At 54.4% G+C, this 18875-nt stretch overlaps 2 protein-coding genes across 3 annotated transcripts in view; both read right to left on the bottom strand.

Moving 5' to 3' along the window:
• Positions 1–18875, bottom strand: part of LOC102454332 (scavenger receptor class F member 2-like) — a 258095-nt gene that overhangs the window by 150583 nt on the left and 88637 nt on the right. The gene's annotated exons all lie outside the window — the stretch shown is intronic.
• On the bottom strand, positions 13859–16578 carry LOC142823551 (uncharacterized). Its single transcript, XM_075914764.1, has 2 exons — positions 15658–16578; positions 13859–14669 (listed from the first exon to the last, which is right to left on the bottom strand). The coding sequence occupies exons 1-2, from the start codon at positions 16175–16177 to the stop codon at positions 14038–14040; spliced, it is 1152 nt and encodes a 383-aa protein (XP_075770879.1). The 5' UTR covers positions 16178–16578; the 3' UTR covers positions 13859–14037.

The following is an 18875-nucleotide window of genomic DNA, read 5'->3' as shown; positions in this document are numbered from 1 at the left end:
CAGGGTCATCTTCAGGCCCCATCTTTGATAATCTAACCGGGGCCATTGGGAGCCCTCCGCCTTTGGCTCCCTCCGCCATTGTGGACCCCGGGATCGCCGTCCGCGGTGGCCTGTACTGTTGCCTCCACCGGTCCTGCTGGGCTTCGAACTGTTCTGCCAGCTCGTACACCAGCTGCTTCTGCTGCTCGAGGTGCTGGGTGGAGAGCTGCTGTATGAGCACGGTCTGTTGTTGCTGGTGTTGCCGTTGACTCTCCATCAGCCAGTCTAACACTTTAGCAGGATCCATCTCAGTGCCTTTGGCTCTTAGGTGAGGCAAGGGAAAAACAAAAACACAATGCTCCCAGCCCCGGCACTCAGCCCTCGCACCCCAATGCGGGGTGCTTCCGGGTCAATAACACAAACGGGGGGGGGGGGGGAGAACCGACCCCCCCCTTTTTTCCCCCCCTCCGTTTGGGGTCTTACAGTACCCACATTCTCCACCACCTGTAAATAAGTCTCTTGGGGGCCCCGATGGCCCCCTATCTCTTCTCCCCAGTCCCGTGCTCCTGTCACCCTGTGAATCACCCTCCGGCGTCCCAGTTAGTTTCCCTGTTGGCCCATGGGGCCTCTTCGCGATTGGAGGCCGCCTAACCTCCCATGGCGCGGAGAGGGGGGGTCCGGACCCACCCCCCTCTCACGGACCCTAGCCCAGGGCCCTAAGGACTCGGACATTTGCGTCGTCTGGTCCAGCTGGCGGGGCGTCTGCCGTAACGCGCCAGCCCGCAGGCTCCCTCTGCCCGCCCTGGGCTACTTCCTCTCTCACTGCCGGGCCACTGCGTCCGAGCCGGCAGCTTACCTCCTCGACTTGGGTCCCATCCACTGCTCTGCGTTGCGGGAGGGCTCTCTCCGAGCTCCCCCCCTCACCGGCGCTGATCGGGGGTTTAAATCCCCGCACCGCTTCCCACCGGAGGGGCCTCCGCCCCCCGTGCGTAGGCCTGCTTCCGGCCGGGTGGCGGTGTCGCGTGGTGACGTCGCCCCCATGGTGACGTCACCCGGAATCCCCGGCTGGCCCGGGCACCTCGCCGCAGCGGCCGCCCAGGAGCATCTGGCGCACCGCCGGCCAGTGACCGCCGGGGCCACTCGGCCCGCTGATCACGGAGCGGCCGGCTCTGCCCCGAGAGCTGACAAGCACGCAGCCACCGGGGGAACCGGAGTGTGGGGAGCCTCTGCCCCGTCACAGCGCCCTCTGGTGCCCGGCGGGTGAACGGCCACGCCCCCTGGCGCCCGGCAACCTCAAATGGTTGGGGACCACTGCCCTATGGTTAAAATGGCCATCAGAGCTTTCTTGCGCAAGAGAGCGTCCACACTGGCATGGATGCTCTTGCGCAAAAGCACATGCCAGTGTAGATGCTCTCTTCTGGAAGAGTTTTTGCAGAAGAACTCTTCCGCAAAAGAATTTTTGCGTGAGAACGCGCCAGTGTAGACGTAGCCATAATGTGTGCGATACACGTGTCTGAACCAAGAGTTACCCTGACAGATTTCAATCCCTGACAGATTTCAGTGGGGTTTCTCCAGCATGAGAGGAGAATCAGACCCCCTATAGACATAGCAACAACTGTAGCAAACAAGTGTGTTACTTCTCCTTCCTTCTGGCTTCCTCTCTCATGTCTCTGGGCTCTTGTACCAGCAGTCACCACATTCACAAGAGGCCAGGCCAGTGGTCTAAGGTACCCTTCTCCTTCCCTGGATGGAGGGAGGAGATGAAAGGGATTGGGGTTTTGGGAAAATGTGTTTCCATCTCTCTCCTCCTTGTGACGGACCCCATTAGGAAATGGATTTATGGACACAGATATGCTTAACTCGAAGGTGCTTTGGACAAAATATCACATGTAACCTATCAATCTTAACGTCAATCTTATTCTGGTGAATGTATCGTTCTTGTATGTAAAATTAGACATATGGGCTATGTCTACACTGGCAGGTTCTTGCACCAGAAATATGGAAATGATGCTAAACGTGGAATATCGCCGAGCCTCATTTGCATACCGAATGAGCTGTCATTTTTGCAGAAGAGGCTCTTGCGCCAGAAGGAGCGGCTACACTGCCCTTTCTTGCGCAAGAAAAGCCCCTTCTTGCGCAAGAAAATAATCAGCATAGCGGCATTGCGCAAGAGGGTTTTTCTTGCGCAAGAAGGGGCAGTGTAGCCGCTCCTTCTGGCACAAGAGTCTCTTCCGCAAAAATGGCAGCTCATTCGGTATGCAAATGAGGCTCGGCGATATTCCACGCTTAGCCTCATTTCCATATTTCTGGTGCAAGAACCTGCCAGTGTAGACATAGCCATGGAGTATGGAATGCTTTATAGTTTTAAATGTGCAAGTGAAAGCCATCAAGGGTGTTACCAATGCTGGGATGCCTCAATGTCTGGGCAATCATATGTAAACACCCTCTTTTATCCTTTAAGTCTCAGCAGTGGTTGGTCTTAGGAAGTCACGTGACCTCCCTAACTGGTAGGGATTGGCCAGGTAACTTCCCCATGTAACAGGGAATCCATAAAACAATGGGAAGCTCAGCAGGGGCTTTGTCTTTGGCTGGCTGCTGTGGCACACCCAAGGGAAGGAACCAAAGACCCCAGGGAGAGGGAATATCCCTGGTTTGAAGGCTTGGCCCCCCACTATAGAAAGGATGTGGACGCATTGGAGAGGGTCCAGCGGAGGGCAACCAAAATGATTAGGGGGCTGGAGCACATGACCTATGAGGAGAGGCTGAGGGACTTGGGTCTGTTTAGTCTGCAGAAGAGAAGAGTGAGGGGGGATTTGATAGCAGCCTTCAACTTCCTGAAGGGAGGTTCCAAAGAGGATGGAGAGAGGCTGTTCTCAGTAGTGACAGATGGCAGAACAAGGAGCAATGGTCTCAAGTTGTGGTGGGAGAGGTCCAGGTTGGATATTAGGAAAAACTCTTTCCCTAGGAGGGTGGTGAAGCACTGGGATGGGTTACCTAGGGAAGTAGTGGAGTCTCCATCCCTAGAGGTGTTTAAGTCTCGGCTTGACAAAGCCCTGGCTGGGTTGATTTAGTTGGGATTGGTTCTGCCTAGAGCAGGGGGCTGGACTTGATGAGCTTCTGAGGTCTCTTCCAGCTCTATGGTTCTATGATTCTATGAATAAGAACAATTGTAGGGTGAGGTTTTAGTGTTAGAATTAGCTATGCATTTTCTGTTGTTTTAAGTTTGTAATCTACTGTGCTCTGCCTGTTCTCACTTATCACCACTTAAATCCTATTGCTCATACTTAATAAAATCACTTCTATTTACTATCAAGCCCAGTGTAAATAATTGTTACCGGGGGGGGGGGGGGGGGGCAATCAGTGTGTACGTTCTCCTTTCATTATTAAAGGGGGCCTACCTCAATAATTGATTTGGGGTTCTGATCCCATTTGATGAGTGGTATCTCAGGAAGCTGGGCCCAAAACTGCATTTTTCTTGGACCTGAACAGTTTCAGTGTCTATACTGCTTCTTTGGGTGGGGGGAATGATCTCAGGGTATGTCTACACTACCACCCTAGTTCGAACTAGCGGGGTAATGTAGGCAACCGGAGTTGCAAATGAAGCCTGGGATTTGAATTTCCTGGGCTTCATTTGCATCTTGCCGAGCGCCGCCATTTTTAAATGTCCACTAGTGCGGACTCCGTGCCCCGCGGCTACACGCGGTACGAACTAGATAGTTCGGACTAGGAAGCCTAGGGTGGTAGTGTAGAACTAGGGTGGTAGTGTAGACATACCCTCAGCTCTGTGCCTTGGCTGGGGAAGACCAGGGAGCTGGCCCAGCAGGACAAAGCAGTGAGAAGCACCCCCATCACATTCCCTCCAACGCTATTGTCCCTTTTCTTTTCTCTCCCTGCTGGTTTGGTGGCAGCTGTGCAAATGTTTAGCAGGGTCACCCTCATGGCTAGGTTCATGCTCAGTAATGGGCCCTGCTGCTGCCAAAGTTATTCTCCCACAGTCAGCATATCACCCTGAAAGCTCATGGTGCCACAGCTGTCATGAATAGGAGCTGCAAGGGAGAGTGATGAAAAGGTTAAGCTAACTTGGAACTGCACCTGAGGGAGGGGGCTTTAGGTATTCAGCCAATGAAATACAGATAAGGAATTTCAAACCAAGAGGTTTTTTTTTCCTTTGTTTGGAGCAAGCAGCAGTTTCCCCACAGAGCAGAAGAGATGGACTCTCCCAGGAACAGACTCCTTGAATTCATTGAAATGTGTAAGTAGGGAAAAGTTTAGATAGTAAGGTTTTATTGTTTTCCTTGTTTGGAAACCATTTCTGAGCTGGTTAATTGTTTTTCTCTTTTGTAACCAAGGATTACAGCCCAGGGATTCTCCCTGGGTCTATTTTCAATCCATGGCTTTTAACACCCAGTCATTTAGGATGTGTCTAGACTACATGATTCTGTCAACGGAACCATGTAAATTAGTTTATTCGGCATAGTCAAAGAAGCGGGGATTTAAATAATTATGTTTCATGAGGCATAAGGGATCGTTCAGCAAAGGCTTCCCCAGCCAACAGATCCGCATCTAGACTGCCGTGCTGTCGGATCAGCTGATCGTTGGCACAGCGTGGCGGCCATGTTTATTTTAATGAAGTGGGGATTATTTAAATCCCTGCTTCTTTGCCTATGCTGAATAAACTAATTTACATGGTTCCATTGACGGAGCCATGTAGTCTAGACACACCCTTACTGTGCTTGCAACATTAGTCTTGTTTTAATAAGTGGGGCGGTGGGTTTTTTGGGGGATTTTTTTGGTTAACCAGTATTGGTTGATTCCTCTGTGTGTGTGTGTGTGTGTGTGTGTGTGTGTGTGTGTGTGTGTGTGTGTCCTTAAACCTATGTGCCTAAGTGACACCACGTTACCCAGGAGAAGCAGAGCCCCATTCTTCTCTGCGGATTATCTCTTGTTTCCCCAACTCCAAGCAAAATGCAGTTTGAGGCGGGGGGGGCGGGCAGGAGGGAGAGCTTTGCCTCAGGTTAACCAGTATTGGTTGATTTTTAGGGATCAAAAAGCACTTGATGGTGGCAGCAATTCCCCAAAACCTGTGTATTAGGATTCTGAGGGGAAGTTTTTGTAACCAGTGCCTGTAGAACAGTGATCTCCAACCTTTTTATGCCCAAGATCACTTTTTAAATGTCAGAATAAGCCAAGATCTACCGCCCCATCCTTCCCCCAAGACCCCACCCCTTCCTTGAAGCCCCGCCCTCTCTGTTCTCCTCCTCTCCATCACTTGCTATCCCCAGCCCTTATACACTCTCAAGGTACGGCTGCACTGCCACTTTTTTTTTTTTTTTGGATTCTTCTGTAGGAAGAGGTTTTTCCAACAATTGGCCTGTCTAGACTGGACCAAATGTCAGAAAACCCCCTTCTTTTGGACGCCCCCTTATTCCTCGTGGGACGAGGAATACAGGGGTTACCGAAAGAGCATGTTTGCTCTTCCGCTAAAAACGCATCCCTGGATGCAGAAGAGTTTTTCCGGGATACCTCTGGAATCCCGGAAAAACTCCTGCAGTCTAGCTGTACCCTCGCTGGGTTAGAATCATAGAATCATAGGACTGGAAGGGACCTCAAGAGGTCATCGAGTCCAGCCCCCCACCCTCAAGGCAGGACCAAGCTCCATCTACACCATCCCTGACAGATGACTATCTAACCTGTTCTTAAATATCTCCAGAGAGGGAGATTCCACCACCTCCCTTGGCAATTTATTCCAATATTTGACCACCCTGACAGTTAGGAATTTTTTCCTAATGTCCAACCTAAACCTCCCCTGCTGCACTTTAAGCCCATTACTCCTTGTCCTGTCCTCAGAAACCAAGAGGAACAAATTTTCGCCTTCCTCCTTGTGACACCCTTTTAGATATTTGAAAACCGCTATCATGTCCCCCCTTAATCTTCTTTTTGCCAAACTAAACAAGCCCAGTTCATGAAGCCTGGCTTCATAGGTCATGTTCTCTAAACCTTTAATCATTCTTGTCGCTCTTCTCTGTACCCTTTCCAATTTCTCCACATCTTTCTTGAAATGTGGCGCCCAGAACTGGACACAGTACTCCAGCTGAGGCCTAACTAGTGCAGAGTAGAGCGGCAGAATGACTTCACGAGTTTTGCTTACAACACACCTGTTGATACAACCTAGAATCATATTTGCTTTTTTTGCAACAGCCTCACACTGTTGACTCATATTCAACTTGTGGTCCACTATGACCCCTAGATCCCTTTCCGCCATGCTCCTTCCTAGACAGTCGCTTCCCATCTTGTATGTATGGAACTAATTGTTCCTTCCTAATTGGAGCACTTTGCATTTCTCTTTATTAAACCTCATCCTGTTTACCTCTGACCATTTCTCTAACTTGCTAAGGTCATTTTGAATTATGTCCCTATCCTCCAAAGAAGTTGCAACCCCACCCAGTTTGGTATCATCTGCAAACTTAATAAGCGTACTCTCTATCCCAATATCTACATCATTGATGAAGATATTGAACAGTACGGGTCCCAAAACAGACCCTTGAGGAACTCCACTTGTTATCCCTTTCCAGCAGGATTTAGAACCGTTAACAACAACTCTCTGACTACGGTTATCCAGCCAATTATGCACCCACCTTATCGTGGCCCTATCTAAGTTATATTTGACTAGTTTATCAATAAGAATATCATGCGAGACCGTATCAAATGCCTTACTAAAGTCTAGGTATATGACATCCACCGCTTCTCCCTTATCCACAAGGCTCGTTATCTTATCAAAGAAAGCTATCAGATTAGTTTGGCATGACTTGTTCTTCACAAACCCATGCTGGCTATTCCCTATCACTTTATTACCTTCCAAGTGTTTGCATATGATTTCCTTAATTACCTGCTCCATTATCTTCCCTGGGACAGACGTTAAACTGACCGGTCTGTAGTTTCCTGGATTGTTTTTATTCCCCTTTTTATAGATGGGCACAATATTTGCCCTTTTCCAGTCTTCTGGAATCTCCCCTGTCTGCCATGATTTTTCAAAGATCATAGCTAAAGGCTCAGATACCTCCTCTATCAGCTCCTTGAGTATCCTGGGATGCATTTCATCAGGACCTGGTGACTTGCTGACATCTAACTTTCCTAAGCGATTTTTAACTTGTTCTTTGTGTATCCTATCTTCTAAACTTACCCTCTCTCTGCTTGTATTCACTACGTTAGGCACACCTCCAGACTTCTCGGTGAAGACCGAAACAAAGAAGTCATTGAGCATCTCCGCCATTTCCAAGTTCCCTGTTACTGCTTCTCCCTCCTCACTGAGCAGTGGGCCTACCCTGTCCTTGGTCTTCCTCTTGCTTTTAATGTATTTATAAAAGGTCTTCTTGTTTCCCTTTATGCCTGTAGCTAGTTTGATCTCATTTTGTGCCTTTGCCTTTCTAATCTTGCCCCTGCATTCCCGTGTTGCTTGCCTATATTCATCCTTTGTTATTTGTCCTAGTTTCCATTTTTTTATATGACTCCTTTTTTATTTTGAGATCATGCAAGATCTCCTGGTTAAGCCATAGCAGTCTTTTGCCATATTTTCTATCTTTCCTACACAGCGGAATTGTTTGCTTTTGGGCCCTTAACAACGTCCCTTTGAAATACTTCCAACTCTCCTCAGTTGTTTTTCCCTTCAGTCTTGCTTCCCATGGGACCTTACCTACAAGTTCTCTGAGCTTATCAAAATCTGCCTTCCTGAAATCCATTACCTCAATTGTGCTGGTCTCCCTTCTACCTTTCCTTAAGATCATGAACTCTAGTATTTCGTGATCACTGTCCCCTATACTGTCTTCCACTTTCAAGTTCTCAACTAGTTCCTCCCTATTTGTTAAAACCAAATCCAGAACAGCTTCTCCTCTGGTAGCTTTTTCAACCTTCTGAAACAGAAAGTTGTCTCCAATGCAGGGTTGAGGCAGGATGTGTGGGCTCTGGGGTGGGAATGAGGGATTTGGGTGAGGGAAGGGGCAAGAGATGCAAGCTCTGGGAGGAAATCTGGATGCAGGAGGAGGTGGAGAAGGGGACGCTGGCTTGGGGAGGGGGCTCCAGGCTGGGGAGTGTTGGGATCAGGTGGAGGATTGGGGTACTGAGCAAGGCACAGGCTTGTGGCTGTGAGGGTGCAGGAGTTTGGGCTGGGAGGCATGAGGGGCTCAGGACACAGGTTTGCAGTGTGTGGATGGTGCAGGAGTGTTGTGGCAGAAGACTGGGGATGTGAAAGGCTCAGGGCAGGGGGTTCCAGTGTATAATAGACTCAGATCTAGGGTCAGGAGGTGGGGTGGTGCAGGAGTGTCATGATGCTGTGGCCAGATGGGGGCTTGGCCCCAATTGGGGGTTTGTTGGCCAGGCTTCATGTTTAAATAAAATATTATGTTAAACACAAAGTTTCAGCATTGTCTTTATTTCTGAGAAGGGCAGGGAACCTGTTTTGAGTCAGGGGTCACTGACCCACAGAAAAGTCAGTCGGGGGCCACACAAGTGAGATGCAAAAAAATGACTCCTCCAACCCCCCGCCCCAAGCCTCACTAATGTGGCCCCAACTGTGCTGATGGGAACAGGGGACATGGTACTGGGGAAGGGTGCTAGTGGGTGCTGGGGCAGGGGACAGGATGCCACTGAGGGCAGGGGACGGGGTTCTGTGGCAGGGGACAGGGTGCCAGTGGGGGCAGAGGGCAGGGTGTTGGTGGGGGCAGGGAGTCCCCGGCACGCGCCTCCCCCTGGGACTCCTACCCCCTACCCCCACACAGAGGAGGGACGCCCCAGCACGTGCCTCCTCCCAGGACTCCTCCCCGGACTCCTCCTCCCCCTTCCAGAGAAGGGAAGCCCCAGCACGTGCCTCTTCTGGGGACTCCTACCCCACTTCCCCCGTCTGTGCAGCAAGTCCCCGGCGTGCCACAGACCTGGGTCTGGTACCGCGCTGGCTGTTTGGGGGAGGGGGAGCAGCCAGCGCACTTCCTGAAACCTGGAAGTGGCACACAGCTGCCGGACTTCCATCCACCCTGCAGGAAGCCGGCATTACCTCCATTGTCGCTGGAGGTAGGTAGTGGGGCTTCTTGGGAGTGGGGAGAAATGGGGGGGCCCTGAACACCTTGTGATCGACTGGTTGAGCCCTCCCGATCGACGGGTTGGTGACCATGGCTGTAGAAACAAGGTTTTGAAGCCCTCTTGCAGGCCCCCACCTTCTGCACTCAGAGGGTATGTCTACACTTGCAGCCTATTTCAGAATAGGACTGCAAATGGAGGCATTCAGAATTGCAAATCAAGCCCGGGATTTAAATATCCCACATTTGATTTGCATCTTCCCGGCCGGGCGCCATTTCTGAAATTTACAAGCCTGGAATAACTGCCCGCGTCTACATGCGGCAGTGAAACGGGAGTTTGAAATAAAGCCCTAGTTCGAAATACCTGTTATTCCTCCTGCAATAGGCTGCAAGTTTAGACATACCCAGAGTGTCAGAGTGGGGAACAGCCCTGACCCCTGTGCATAGCAGTAGTGAGGAGCCAAGATGAGGGATATCAGTTGCTGAAGACTTAAAAATCTTTCCATACATTTGGAAACAGAACAGCCCCCCAACTACCTGGGCCTGAGGATCTGGGAGACAGGATAGGACCTTCTCCCAACTCTGTCTGTCAGGTTTTCACCTGAGTCCCCTCAAGGGTTTGTTTGAACTTGGCAGAAATCTTATGAACAAGAAAAGAGGTGTTCATAAATAAATAGTCTTCTCTCTCCAACATTTTTCATGTAGGTTGTTAATTTTTGAACATTGTTCTTTGTTGATAAAACAAGAAGAACATTGAACGTTTAGTTTGTGTTTTCAGTATTCTTTTGTTTGTTTGTTTGTTCTTTTTGCCCCCTTTCCCAGTAGGAAAGTGTGTGGGTGGGGGAAAGCAGAGGGAGGAAAAGGAAGAGACAGTCTGTGCACTATAATCGCAGGTGGTTGGGGGAATAAACAAAACCCCTGAAATAAGTATTTCAAAATGGAAAGTTTCAGATTACCTTTTTGTGTGTCAAATTTCAAATAAGTAAAATAAACCCACTCCTTTTTAAAATACCTTGATATAAAAATTGTCAGTAATGGAGGTCCATGTGACCTTGGTAAAGTGTTCCAGTGGTTACTCTGTTAAAAATACATGCCTTATTTCCAGTCTGCATTTGTCCAGTTTCAACTTCCACCCATTAGATTATGTTAGACCTTTCTCTGTAGATATTGTGCCAAGGTTAGGTCAGAGGACTGCTACAGAATGGGGAGAAAAGGCAGGCTCAAAGGCCTGTTAATTAGGGGTGGAGGGCTGCAGGGCAATTAGGAGCAGCTGGCAGGGAGCTGGCCTGGGCAGATTGGTGCCAGCTGACTCCACTTCAGGCCTGCTGGAAGCCTTTAAAGGCTACCCCAGTTAAAAAGTGGGGGGAGAGACTGAGAGCAAGGGATTGAGACAAAGTACTAGCAGTTATAGAGCTAGAAACTGCAGTGGAGGGAGTCCCAGAAGGAGGCTAGGCTCCCTACCCCAGAAACCAGCTGCAAGCCACAACCCCTGACAAAGGGGAAGGGCTGCTGGCCCAAATGCTGGCCAGGGAAAGAGGGACCCTTGCCACAGTACTTAGGGTACGTCTACACTACAACGTTAATTTGAACTAACGGATCTAGACTAAAAAACTAGTTTGAATTAGCGTTTTGCTAATTCGAACTAGCATGTCCACATTGAGTGGACCCTGAACAGGGCTTAAGGCTGGCCGGAAGCAGTGCCGGCAGGGCATCAGAGGAGGACTTAGAGCGTGGAGATGCTGTCTCAGGCTAGCCAAGGGCTGTGCTTAAAGGGTCCCGACCCCCACCCCGGACAGACAGTTCTCAGGGGTGCCCTGCTTGCAAAGCAGTCCTGGCTTGGATTGCCCGGACTACCCACACTGGGCACATCACAGCACTCGGCCATCAGCCCGGCTGCACTTGCCGCAGGCTGCCATCTGGGGAGAGGGGGCAATTGGGGGGCTGCAGGAGAGCTTCCACCCCCAGAAGCCCACGGAGCCAGCCCAGTCCTCCCCATCAGGGGCTCGTACCCCATTCCTCCCTCACCTCCTTCCACTTACCCTTCCCTAGCCCCTCTTCTTGATGTACAAAATAAAGGACAATTGTGTTCAAAAATGGAATCTGTCTTTATTGAACAAAACTGGGGGGCTACGTCTACACTGGCATGAATTTCCGGAAATGCTTAAAACGGAATACATTCCGTTTTCAGCTTTTCCGGAAAAGGAGCGTCTACATTGGCCACGGAGTTTCCGCGATAACGATGCGCTTTTCCGGAAAAGCGCGTCTACATTGGCGGCGCGCTTTTCCGGAAAAGCAGAAAGCCCGGAGCCATTTTGAAGAGGGCAAAGGCCACCAGCCCTTTCCGGGGGCGGGGCCAGAGCGCCGTTCAGACACATGCTTAAAGGGGTCTCGCCGGGCAGCCGTTGGTCTCCTGCTCCCGTGCCTTGGGGCCTCTTCCAGGGACTGACACCCTTCGCAGGTCTGTGGGTGCCCTTTGACTTTTGGGGACACCCCCCCTTTGGCCCCCAACTGCTTTTCTCTGCGGTTTATTTTTTTGCCCAGCTCTGTGTACTATGGAGCCACGGGTGGCCATGTGCCTGGTCGGGCCCCTCTTGGTGCTGTTCCGCTGGCTGCAGCTCGTGCTGCAGGCCGGTGCCATGCTGTTCATGGACCAGGAGGCAGAGATAGCCTTGGATGCCCTCACCAGGGAGGCCCTGGCAACTCTGTCTCATCAGCACCCCACTGTATACCGGCCACTCTGGAGTTTGGACATCAGCACCGACTGGTGGGACCGTGTGGTCCTCGGACTATGGGACGACCAGCAGTGGGTCCGGAATTTCCGGATGAGAAAACAGACCTTCTTGACCCTGTGCACCTGGCTCACCCCCACGCTACAGAGAACCGCCACCCGGCTGCGGGCACCCATCCCCGTCAACAAGAGGGTTGCCATCGCGCTGTGGAAGCTGGCCACACCGGACAGCTACCGCTCGGTGGCACACCAGTTCGGGGTGGGAAGATCCACCGTTGGCGTGATCGTCATCCAGGTAAGTCCCAGGGGGAGTGGGATGGGGGGAGGGTGCTCCACTCCAGGCCCAGGGACAGCCAAGACTCCAGGCTGGGTCGCCCAGGGGTTTTGGCCGTCCCTCCCTTGCACAGGCCCACTGGTGGGGGGGGACATGGGGGGCCCTGGTGTGTGTGTGTGTGTGTGTGTGTGTGTGTGTGTGTGTGTGTACAGAGGGAATCAAGGGGGGGGACCCAAGGGAGCGCACACTCACCCCTGGCTGTATGTAATGTGTTCCCTTGTGTTTCTCTGCACCCTTCTGCAGGTTGTCCACGCCATCAATGACGTCCTGCTGCCAAGAATCATCCGCCTGCGCGACGTCGATGAGACCATGGCCGGCTTCGCTGCCCTCGGGTTCCCCAACTGCGGGGGAGCCCTGGACGCCACCCACATCGCCATCCGGGCCCCGGAGCATCGAGCAGCCCACTTTATGAACAGAAAGGGGTACTGCTCCATCGTCCTGCAGGCCCTCGTGGATCACCGGGGCCGCTTCCTGGACATCTACGGCGGCTGGTCCGGCCGGGCACACGACGCCCGCATCCTCCGGAACTCTGGACTGTTTCAGAGGTTGGAGGCGGGCACCTACTTCCCCCGGCGGGACTTGACTGTCGGGGATGTACCGATGCCCATCTGCATCATCGGGGACGCGGCCTACCCCCTGATGCCCTGGCTCATGCGGCCCTACACGGGGCAGCCGGACCAGAACCGGGCCCGGTTCAACGACCGCCTCAACCGGGCCCGAAACCCAGTGGAGCTGGCATTTGGTCGCTTAAAAGGCCGCTTCCGTTGTTTGCTCACCCGTCTCGACATGGGTGAGCAGAATGCAACGGAGGTGCTGGCCGCGTGCTGCGTGCTCCACAATATTGTGGAGCGCAGTGGGGAGGCCTTCCTCCCTGCATGGGTGGCAGCTGAGGCACAGACCTTGGACCAGCCCGCCACAGCTGCCATCCGCCAGGCGCGCCAGGAGGCGGTGCGCATTAGAGAGGCCCTGGTGGAGATGTTTGCCCAAGCCCCCTAGCAGGGTCGCTTGGGTCACCCCAGAGTACTCTGTCCCAGCTCCTACCCTTCCCCACCTCCTCCCCTTACCTCCCCCCCCCAATAGTATAGTAAAGCGTCGGGTCACAGCATATCGCGGCCGTCATCGAGTCTGTTCGTCGGGTGCGTCGGGCGTAGTTAGGGTTTGTCTTTTAAGTTAGGCTAGGGTTTAGGCCACCATCGCCGTCCTGAGGAACAGCCAACAGGATTTGGGACTTGTGTGGAAGGCTTACATCAGTGCCATCTTCAATGGATCTCCTGGCTGTTCCTCTCCTGAGGCCCGGAAGGACCAAAGGACTGACATGGCCAGCAACAGCACGATCATCCGTCGAGGGATCTCCTGGCTGTTCCTCTCCTGAGGCCCGGAAGGACCAAAGGATCGAGGTGGCCAGCAACACCACAATCATCCGTCGAGGGATCTCCTGGCTGTTCCTCTCCTGAGGCCCGGAAGGACCAAAGGATCGAGGTGGCCAGCAACACCACGATCATCCGTCGAGGGATCTCCTGGCTGTTCCTCTCCTGAGGCCCGGAAGGACCAAAGGATCGAGGTGGCCAGCAACACCACAATCGTCCTCCCTGTGCCTAGAGTTTGTTTAATAATCTCTGTTGTGTGCATCTTGTAACTGTTCTTGCTAGTTTGTAATCTATGTTAATAATATTTTGTGGTTTACCTGTTACTGAAAAGTGTCATCATTTATTTCTGCGCCACAAACTACTGACCACTTACGAAGGCCCCCCCCCCCCCCCAGTGAATAGAGTACAGATTTCGTTCTCCACAGTTTGCCACCATGTTACATTTAAGTGGCTACTTGGCATCTCACATCATTTTGTACACTACCCTAGAGTTACACAATACCCAACACACGAATGAACAGCAAAGTAGAGATCTGTTTATTTACAAGGGGGGGGGGGAGACCTTCACCTGGGACAGGAGAGGGGGAGACCTTCAACTGGGACGGGGGGAGGCAGTTTCTGGGATGGGCGGCCCCTGCGAACGCTCCTCCGGGGGCCAGCCTGCCCACGCTGGGCAGACCACGTCGGGGCAGGCTGCACGCGGAGGTGGCCAGGAGCATGGACACGGCCAGGAACAGGTGCAGGAACAGGGGCAGGAGCTGGGATAGGAGGAGGGGCAGGAACAGGGCCAGGAGCTGGGATAGGAGGAGGGGCAGGAACAGGGCCAGGAGCTGGGATAGGAGGAGGGGCAGGAACAGGGGCAGGAGCTGGGATGGGAGGGGGCATGAGCTGTGCTCCGGGAGGGATGGCGGGGGCCTGGGCTCCGCCCATGCCATAGTGAATGGCATGCACAATATGTGCCGTGAGAGTGTCCATGGTGGTGCGCATCCCTCTGCATTCGGCCAGGAAGGCAGCCCAGGCATCCTGCCGCCACTGCAGGTCCCCCTGCACCCGCTCCTCGATGGAGGCCTGGATTGCCTCCACAGCATGGACGTGGCGCCGAAGCAGCTGGTCCCTCTGGCGGAGCCTGTGCCTCCGGGGTTGGCCTGCTGGGGGTGGCGCTGCTGCCGCAATGGAGGGTCTGGTGCTGGGTCCCGCTGCAAGGAAGAGAAGAAAGGGTGGGTCAGTCAGGCAGGCCGTCCACTGTCCCCACACCGCATGCCCTCCACCCCTGAACCCAGGTGACCCCACAGTTGTGTAGCTTGGGCCCACTCGGTTCCCCTCCTGCCTGCCCCTGGAGTAGGGTCCTCCCTCCAGGGTATTGTAAGCACCGCTCTGTATCCTGGCCCCATGCAGGGCGGGAGGGTGCTAGTGCAGCGTTCACCTGTGGAACTCCCTGCCGGTGGAGACTGTGAAAAGCTTTTGGGTTAATCACTGCTGTTTGACAGGGAGCGAGATGCATCCCCACGCAGTGCCTGGGAGCACATCTGGCAGAGGCGGTCTGGGCTCTCAGATCCCCTCGTGTGGGATATCTCCTGGACGGAACCAGAAGGGTGACTGGGGGGTGGGGGGATGTCCCATCCTTGCGGCACAACTCAGGGGCCCTTCTCCCTCCCACGATCCCTCCCGCAAGCCCGGTAGCCCAGGAACATGTGTGGCCCCAGTGGGGACTTCCCTTGGGGAACCAGCCAAGGCACCGGGAGCAGGTGAGGGGCTCGGTGGGGGCCACGGTCACAGGACCGTGACGCTGCGGTCTACCCAATTAGAAGCTGGCTGTGCCTCACAGCCAGGCATGGGGCAGTGTGCCGTTCTCTGGTCTGCACCCTTGCTGGAGCTGCGGGCTCTGGGCTGAGTCCCTGGGGCCCTGGCCAGTTCCGTCCGGCATCCACCCTTCCCCCTGGTCCCGCCAAATGTGTGTGAGCAGCAGGGTCCCAGGCGTGGCCTGCAGCTGCCTGCCGTGGTCACGTGCCGCTCGGTCACCAGGCTGCACGTGGTTGCACCTGCTGCTTGCTGTCCTCATGCTATGCAGCGTGCAGCTCACGTGGCCTGAGTGACATGCTCTCCCCCTCCCCCCTCCGGGCACCTGGCTCCCCACCTCCCGCCCTCCGCCCCCCACCCTTGGGAGTGCAAACTGCACAGACTCACCAGTGGGTTCCTCCCCGTCCTCGGAGGAGTTGCTGGAGGGGGCCTGCTGGGTGGCAACGCTGGCCTCCTCACCAGATGCACTGCCGCTGTCGTCTGCCTCCTCCGGCTCGGTGGGACGGTTAATAGGTGGCCGCTGGCAGGTGTCCACGGGGACCGGTGGGGCTTGAGGGGCGGGCTCTCCCAGAAAGGAGTGGAGCTCCGCAAAATATGGGCAGGCGTCGGGTCCTGCCCCCCTGCCCTCAGTGGCCCTGACATACCCCAGCCGCAGCTCCTTGACTTTGGAGCGGACCTGCTCACAGTTGCGGCTGGGGTGTCCCTGCTGGGCCAGGTTCTGCGCAAGCCGAGTGTACAGATCAGCGTTCCGGCGCCGGGAATGGAGGTCGTGGAGACCCTCCTCCTCCTTCCATAATTCGATGAGGGCCTCCAGCTCCCTGGGGCTCCAGGATGGGGCCCGCCTTTTGCGGCCCCTGGGGGCCTCCTCCGCTGGGGGTCCAGGGGGCTCTCCAGCAGGAGCTGCCATGGTGCGGTGAGCCGAAAGGAAAAAAGTGTTGGGCAGCACAGCAGGCGGCAGAGCTGACCCAGACAGGCTCCTGGCACGTGCGCCCAGCAGCCTGAGAGCCCTTTAACAGCTCGGGCTTACCAGGAAGTCCGCGGCTCCTACGGGGTCTCCCAGCGTCCAAACCGCTTTTTTTCGTTTTTTCTGCTTTTCCGGAAAAGCTGTCTACACTGGCCCTTTTCCGGAAAAGCTTTTCCGGAAAATGGACTTATGCCCGAGCGGGAGCATCGTACGGTTTCCGGAATAGCGGCTGATTTTGTACAGTACAGCATCGTTGCTTTTCCGGAAATTCAAGGGCCAGTGTAGACAGCTCGCGGCTTATTCCGGAAAAGCGGCTGATTTTCCGGAATAAGTGGCCCAGTGTAGACGCACCCGGGGAGACTGGGAAAAGGAGGTGGGAGAGGGGAAGAGAGAGGGTGGGAGAGGGGAGGGCAACTAAAATGATCAGGGGTTGGGAACAGGTCCCATATGAAGAGAGGCTAAAGAGACTGGGACTTCTCAGCTTAGAAAAGAGGAGACAGAGGGGGGACAGGATAGAGGTCTCTAAAAGCAGGAGTTGGGTGGAGAGGGTGCATACAGAAAAGTTCTTCATTAGTTCCCATAAAGAAGGACTAGAGGACACCAAAGGAAAGGAATGGGTAGCAGGCTTCAAACTAGTAAGAGAAAGTTCTTCTTCACAAAGCAAAGAGTCAACCTGTGGAACTCCTTGCTGCAGGAGGCTGTGAAGGCTACAACTAGAACAGAGTTTAAAGGGAAGTGAGATCAAGTCATGGAGGCTGGGTCCATGGAGTGCTATTAGCCAGGGGGTAGGAGTGGTGTCCCTGCCCAAGGTTTGTGGAAGGCTGGAGAGGGATGGAACGAGACAAATGGCTTGGTCACTGTCTTCGGTCCATCCCCTCCAGGGTACCTAGGGTTGGCTGCTGTCGGCAGACAGGCTACTGGGCTAGATGGACCTTTGGTCTGACCCAGGATGGCCATTGTAAGCTCAGGGCTCAGGGTCGGGGGTCTCAGTGGACCCCCTTGATTTTCATGCACACCTGCTCCTGGGTGGCCAGGCTGGCAGCTCTCCTGCCCTAGCTGGCCACTTTCCTGTGCCTAGTGCGGAGATCGTGGACGAGGTCCACGATGTCCGCACTAGCCCAGGCGGGTGCCCGCCTCTTGCGGTCCCGGGCAAGCTCCCGGGAGCCACCAGCCTGGTCCCGGGAAGAGGGGGAGGGCTGGGGGGCATCGGGTGGGTGGCTCGATCCGTGCCAGGTGCAGGGTCTGCTGGCTGGGTGCTGGCAGGCTTGCACCTGGCACGGGCACCGTAGCCAGCCCGTGCCCCTTTAAGGGGTCCGGGGCCGGGAGGGGGGCAATAGAGTTTCCCTGGTGTTGGCCAGAGTGGCCACCAGGGCAAGCTGGGGAGGGCTAGCCTCACACTAGTTCAAATTAAGGGGCTACACAGCCCTTAATTAGAACTAGTAAGTTCGAACTAGGCTTAATCCTCGTGGAATGAGGTTTACCTAGTTCGAACTAAGCGCTCCGTTAGTTCGGATTTAATTCGAACTAACGGAGCGCTAGTGTAGCACCTATCAAAGTTAGTTCGAACTAACGGACGTTAGTTCGAACTAACTTTGTAGTGTAGACATACCCTAAGATATTACCTACTGGGGAGCCCGTTTACCTTAGTGACTGACCATGGCCCCCTGAGATGGCTCCAGGCCATGGAAGACTCAAATGCGCGGCTCATGCGTTGGCACTTAGCATTACAACCATTCGCTTTCCAGGTAGCGCATCTGCCGGGAAAAGCCCATACTAACGCAGACTTTTTTTCAAGGATGAGTGAAGAGGGGTCGGCCGAAACCCCATCGCCGACCCTCTTAAGGGGGAGGGTGTGTGACGGGGTGAGGCAGCCCCGCACTGAACCTGCAGGGCCCAGCCAGGGTTACCTGGCTGCAGAGGCCCCTCCCCCACAGCCCTACCGAACATGCCCGGGCTGCAGCGGGGCTATAAAAGCCTGGGGAAGGACTCAGTCGGGGGAGACAGATGGAGGAGAAGGACCGGGGCAGGGAGCTCCCACTCAGCTGTTGCCGGGGACGCCAGGAGAGGCCAGAAGGGATGCGGAGGCGAGTTGGGGTAACCCCGGGACTACTGACTGAGGGGATGCCGGCACGGAGGTCGCAGCAAGCTGGGCAAGTACAGGGGAAAGCACCCCTGGGGACTGGGTAGGAAGTGGCCCAGGGCAGGAGTGGGAGCCGCCTCTCCCTCCCAGAGAACCTCAGCGCGTTTCGGCCGGACTGCCCTGCCGAGGGAGTGACCCGTTACCGGTTGCTCACAGGGCCCTGGGCTGGGACCCGGTGGAGTAGGGTGGGCCCAGGTCCCCCTACCCAGGGGTGTGCCCCGCTACAACCCCTGAACTGCGTTGTGGACTCAGGCCGGAGGGGCTAGGCCTTGCTTAAGGGGCCAGCTATAAACTGCATCGTAGCGGTGTTGTGGACTCAGGTGGGAGGGGCCCGCCACAGTTGGTGACAATGAATTGTTCCTAAGGTGGTTGTATCCACCAGAAGGGCTGATAATGGAAATATAACGAAGGAGATGAGAGAACGCTCAGGTTCAGTCATCCTGAGCTGGTACCACTTTGTGCATCCAAAACAAAACAAAAACCAGCACTCTGCTAAAGCAC

This window comes from Pelodiscus sinensis, unplaced genomic scaffold, assembly GCF_049634645.1.
Source record: "Pelodiscus sinensis isolate JC-2024 unplaced genomic scaffold, ASM4963464v1 ctg43, whole genome shotgun sequence".
Lineage (NCBI taxonomy): Eukaryota > Metazoa > Chordata > Testudines > Trionychidae > Pelodiscus > Pelodiscus sinensis.
This window is presented reverse-complemented; position numbering and strand designations above follow the sequence as displayed.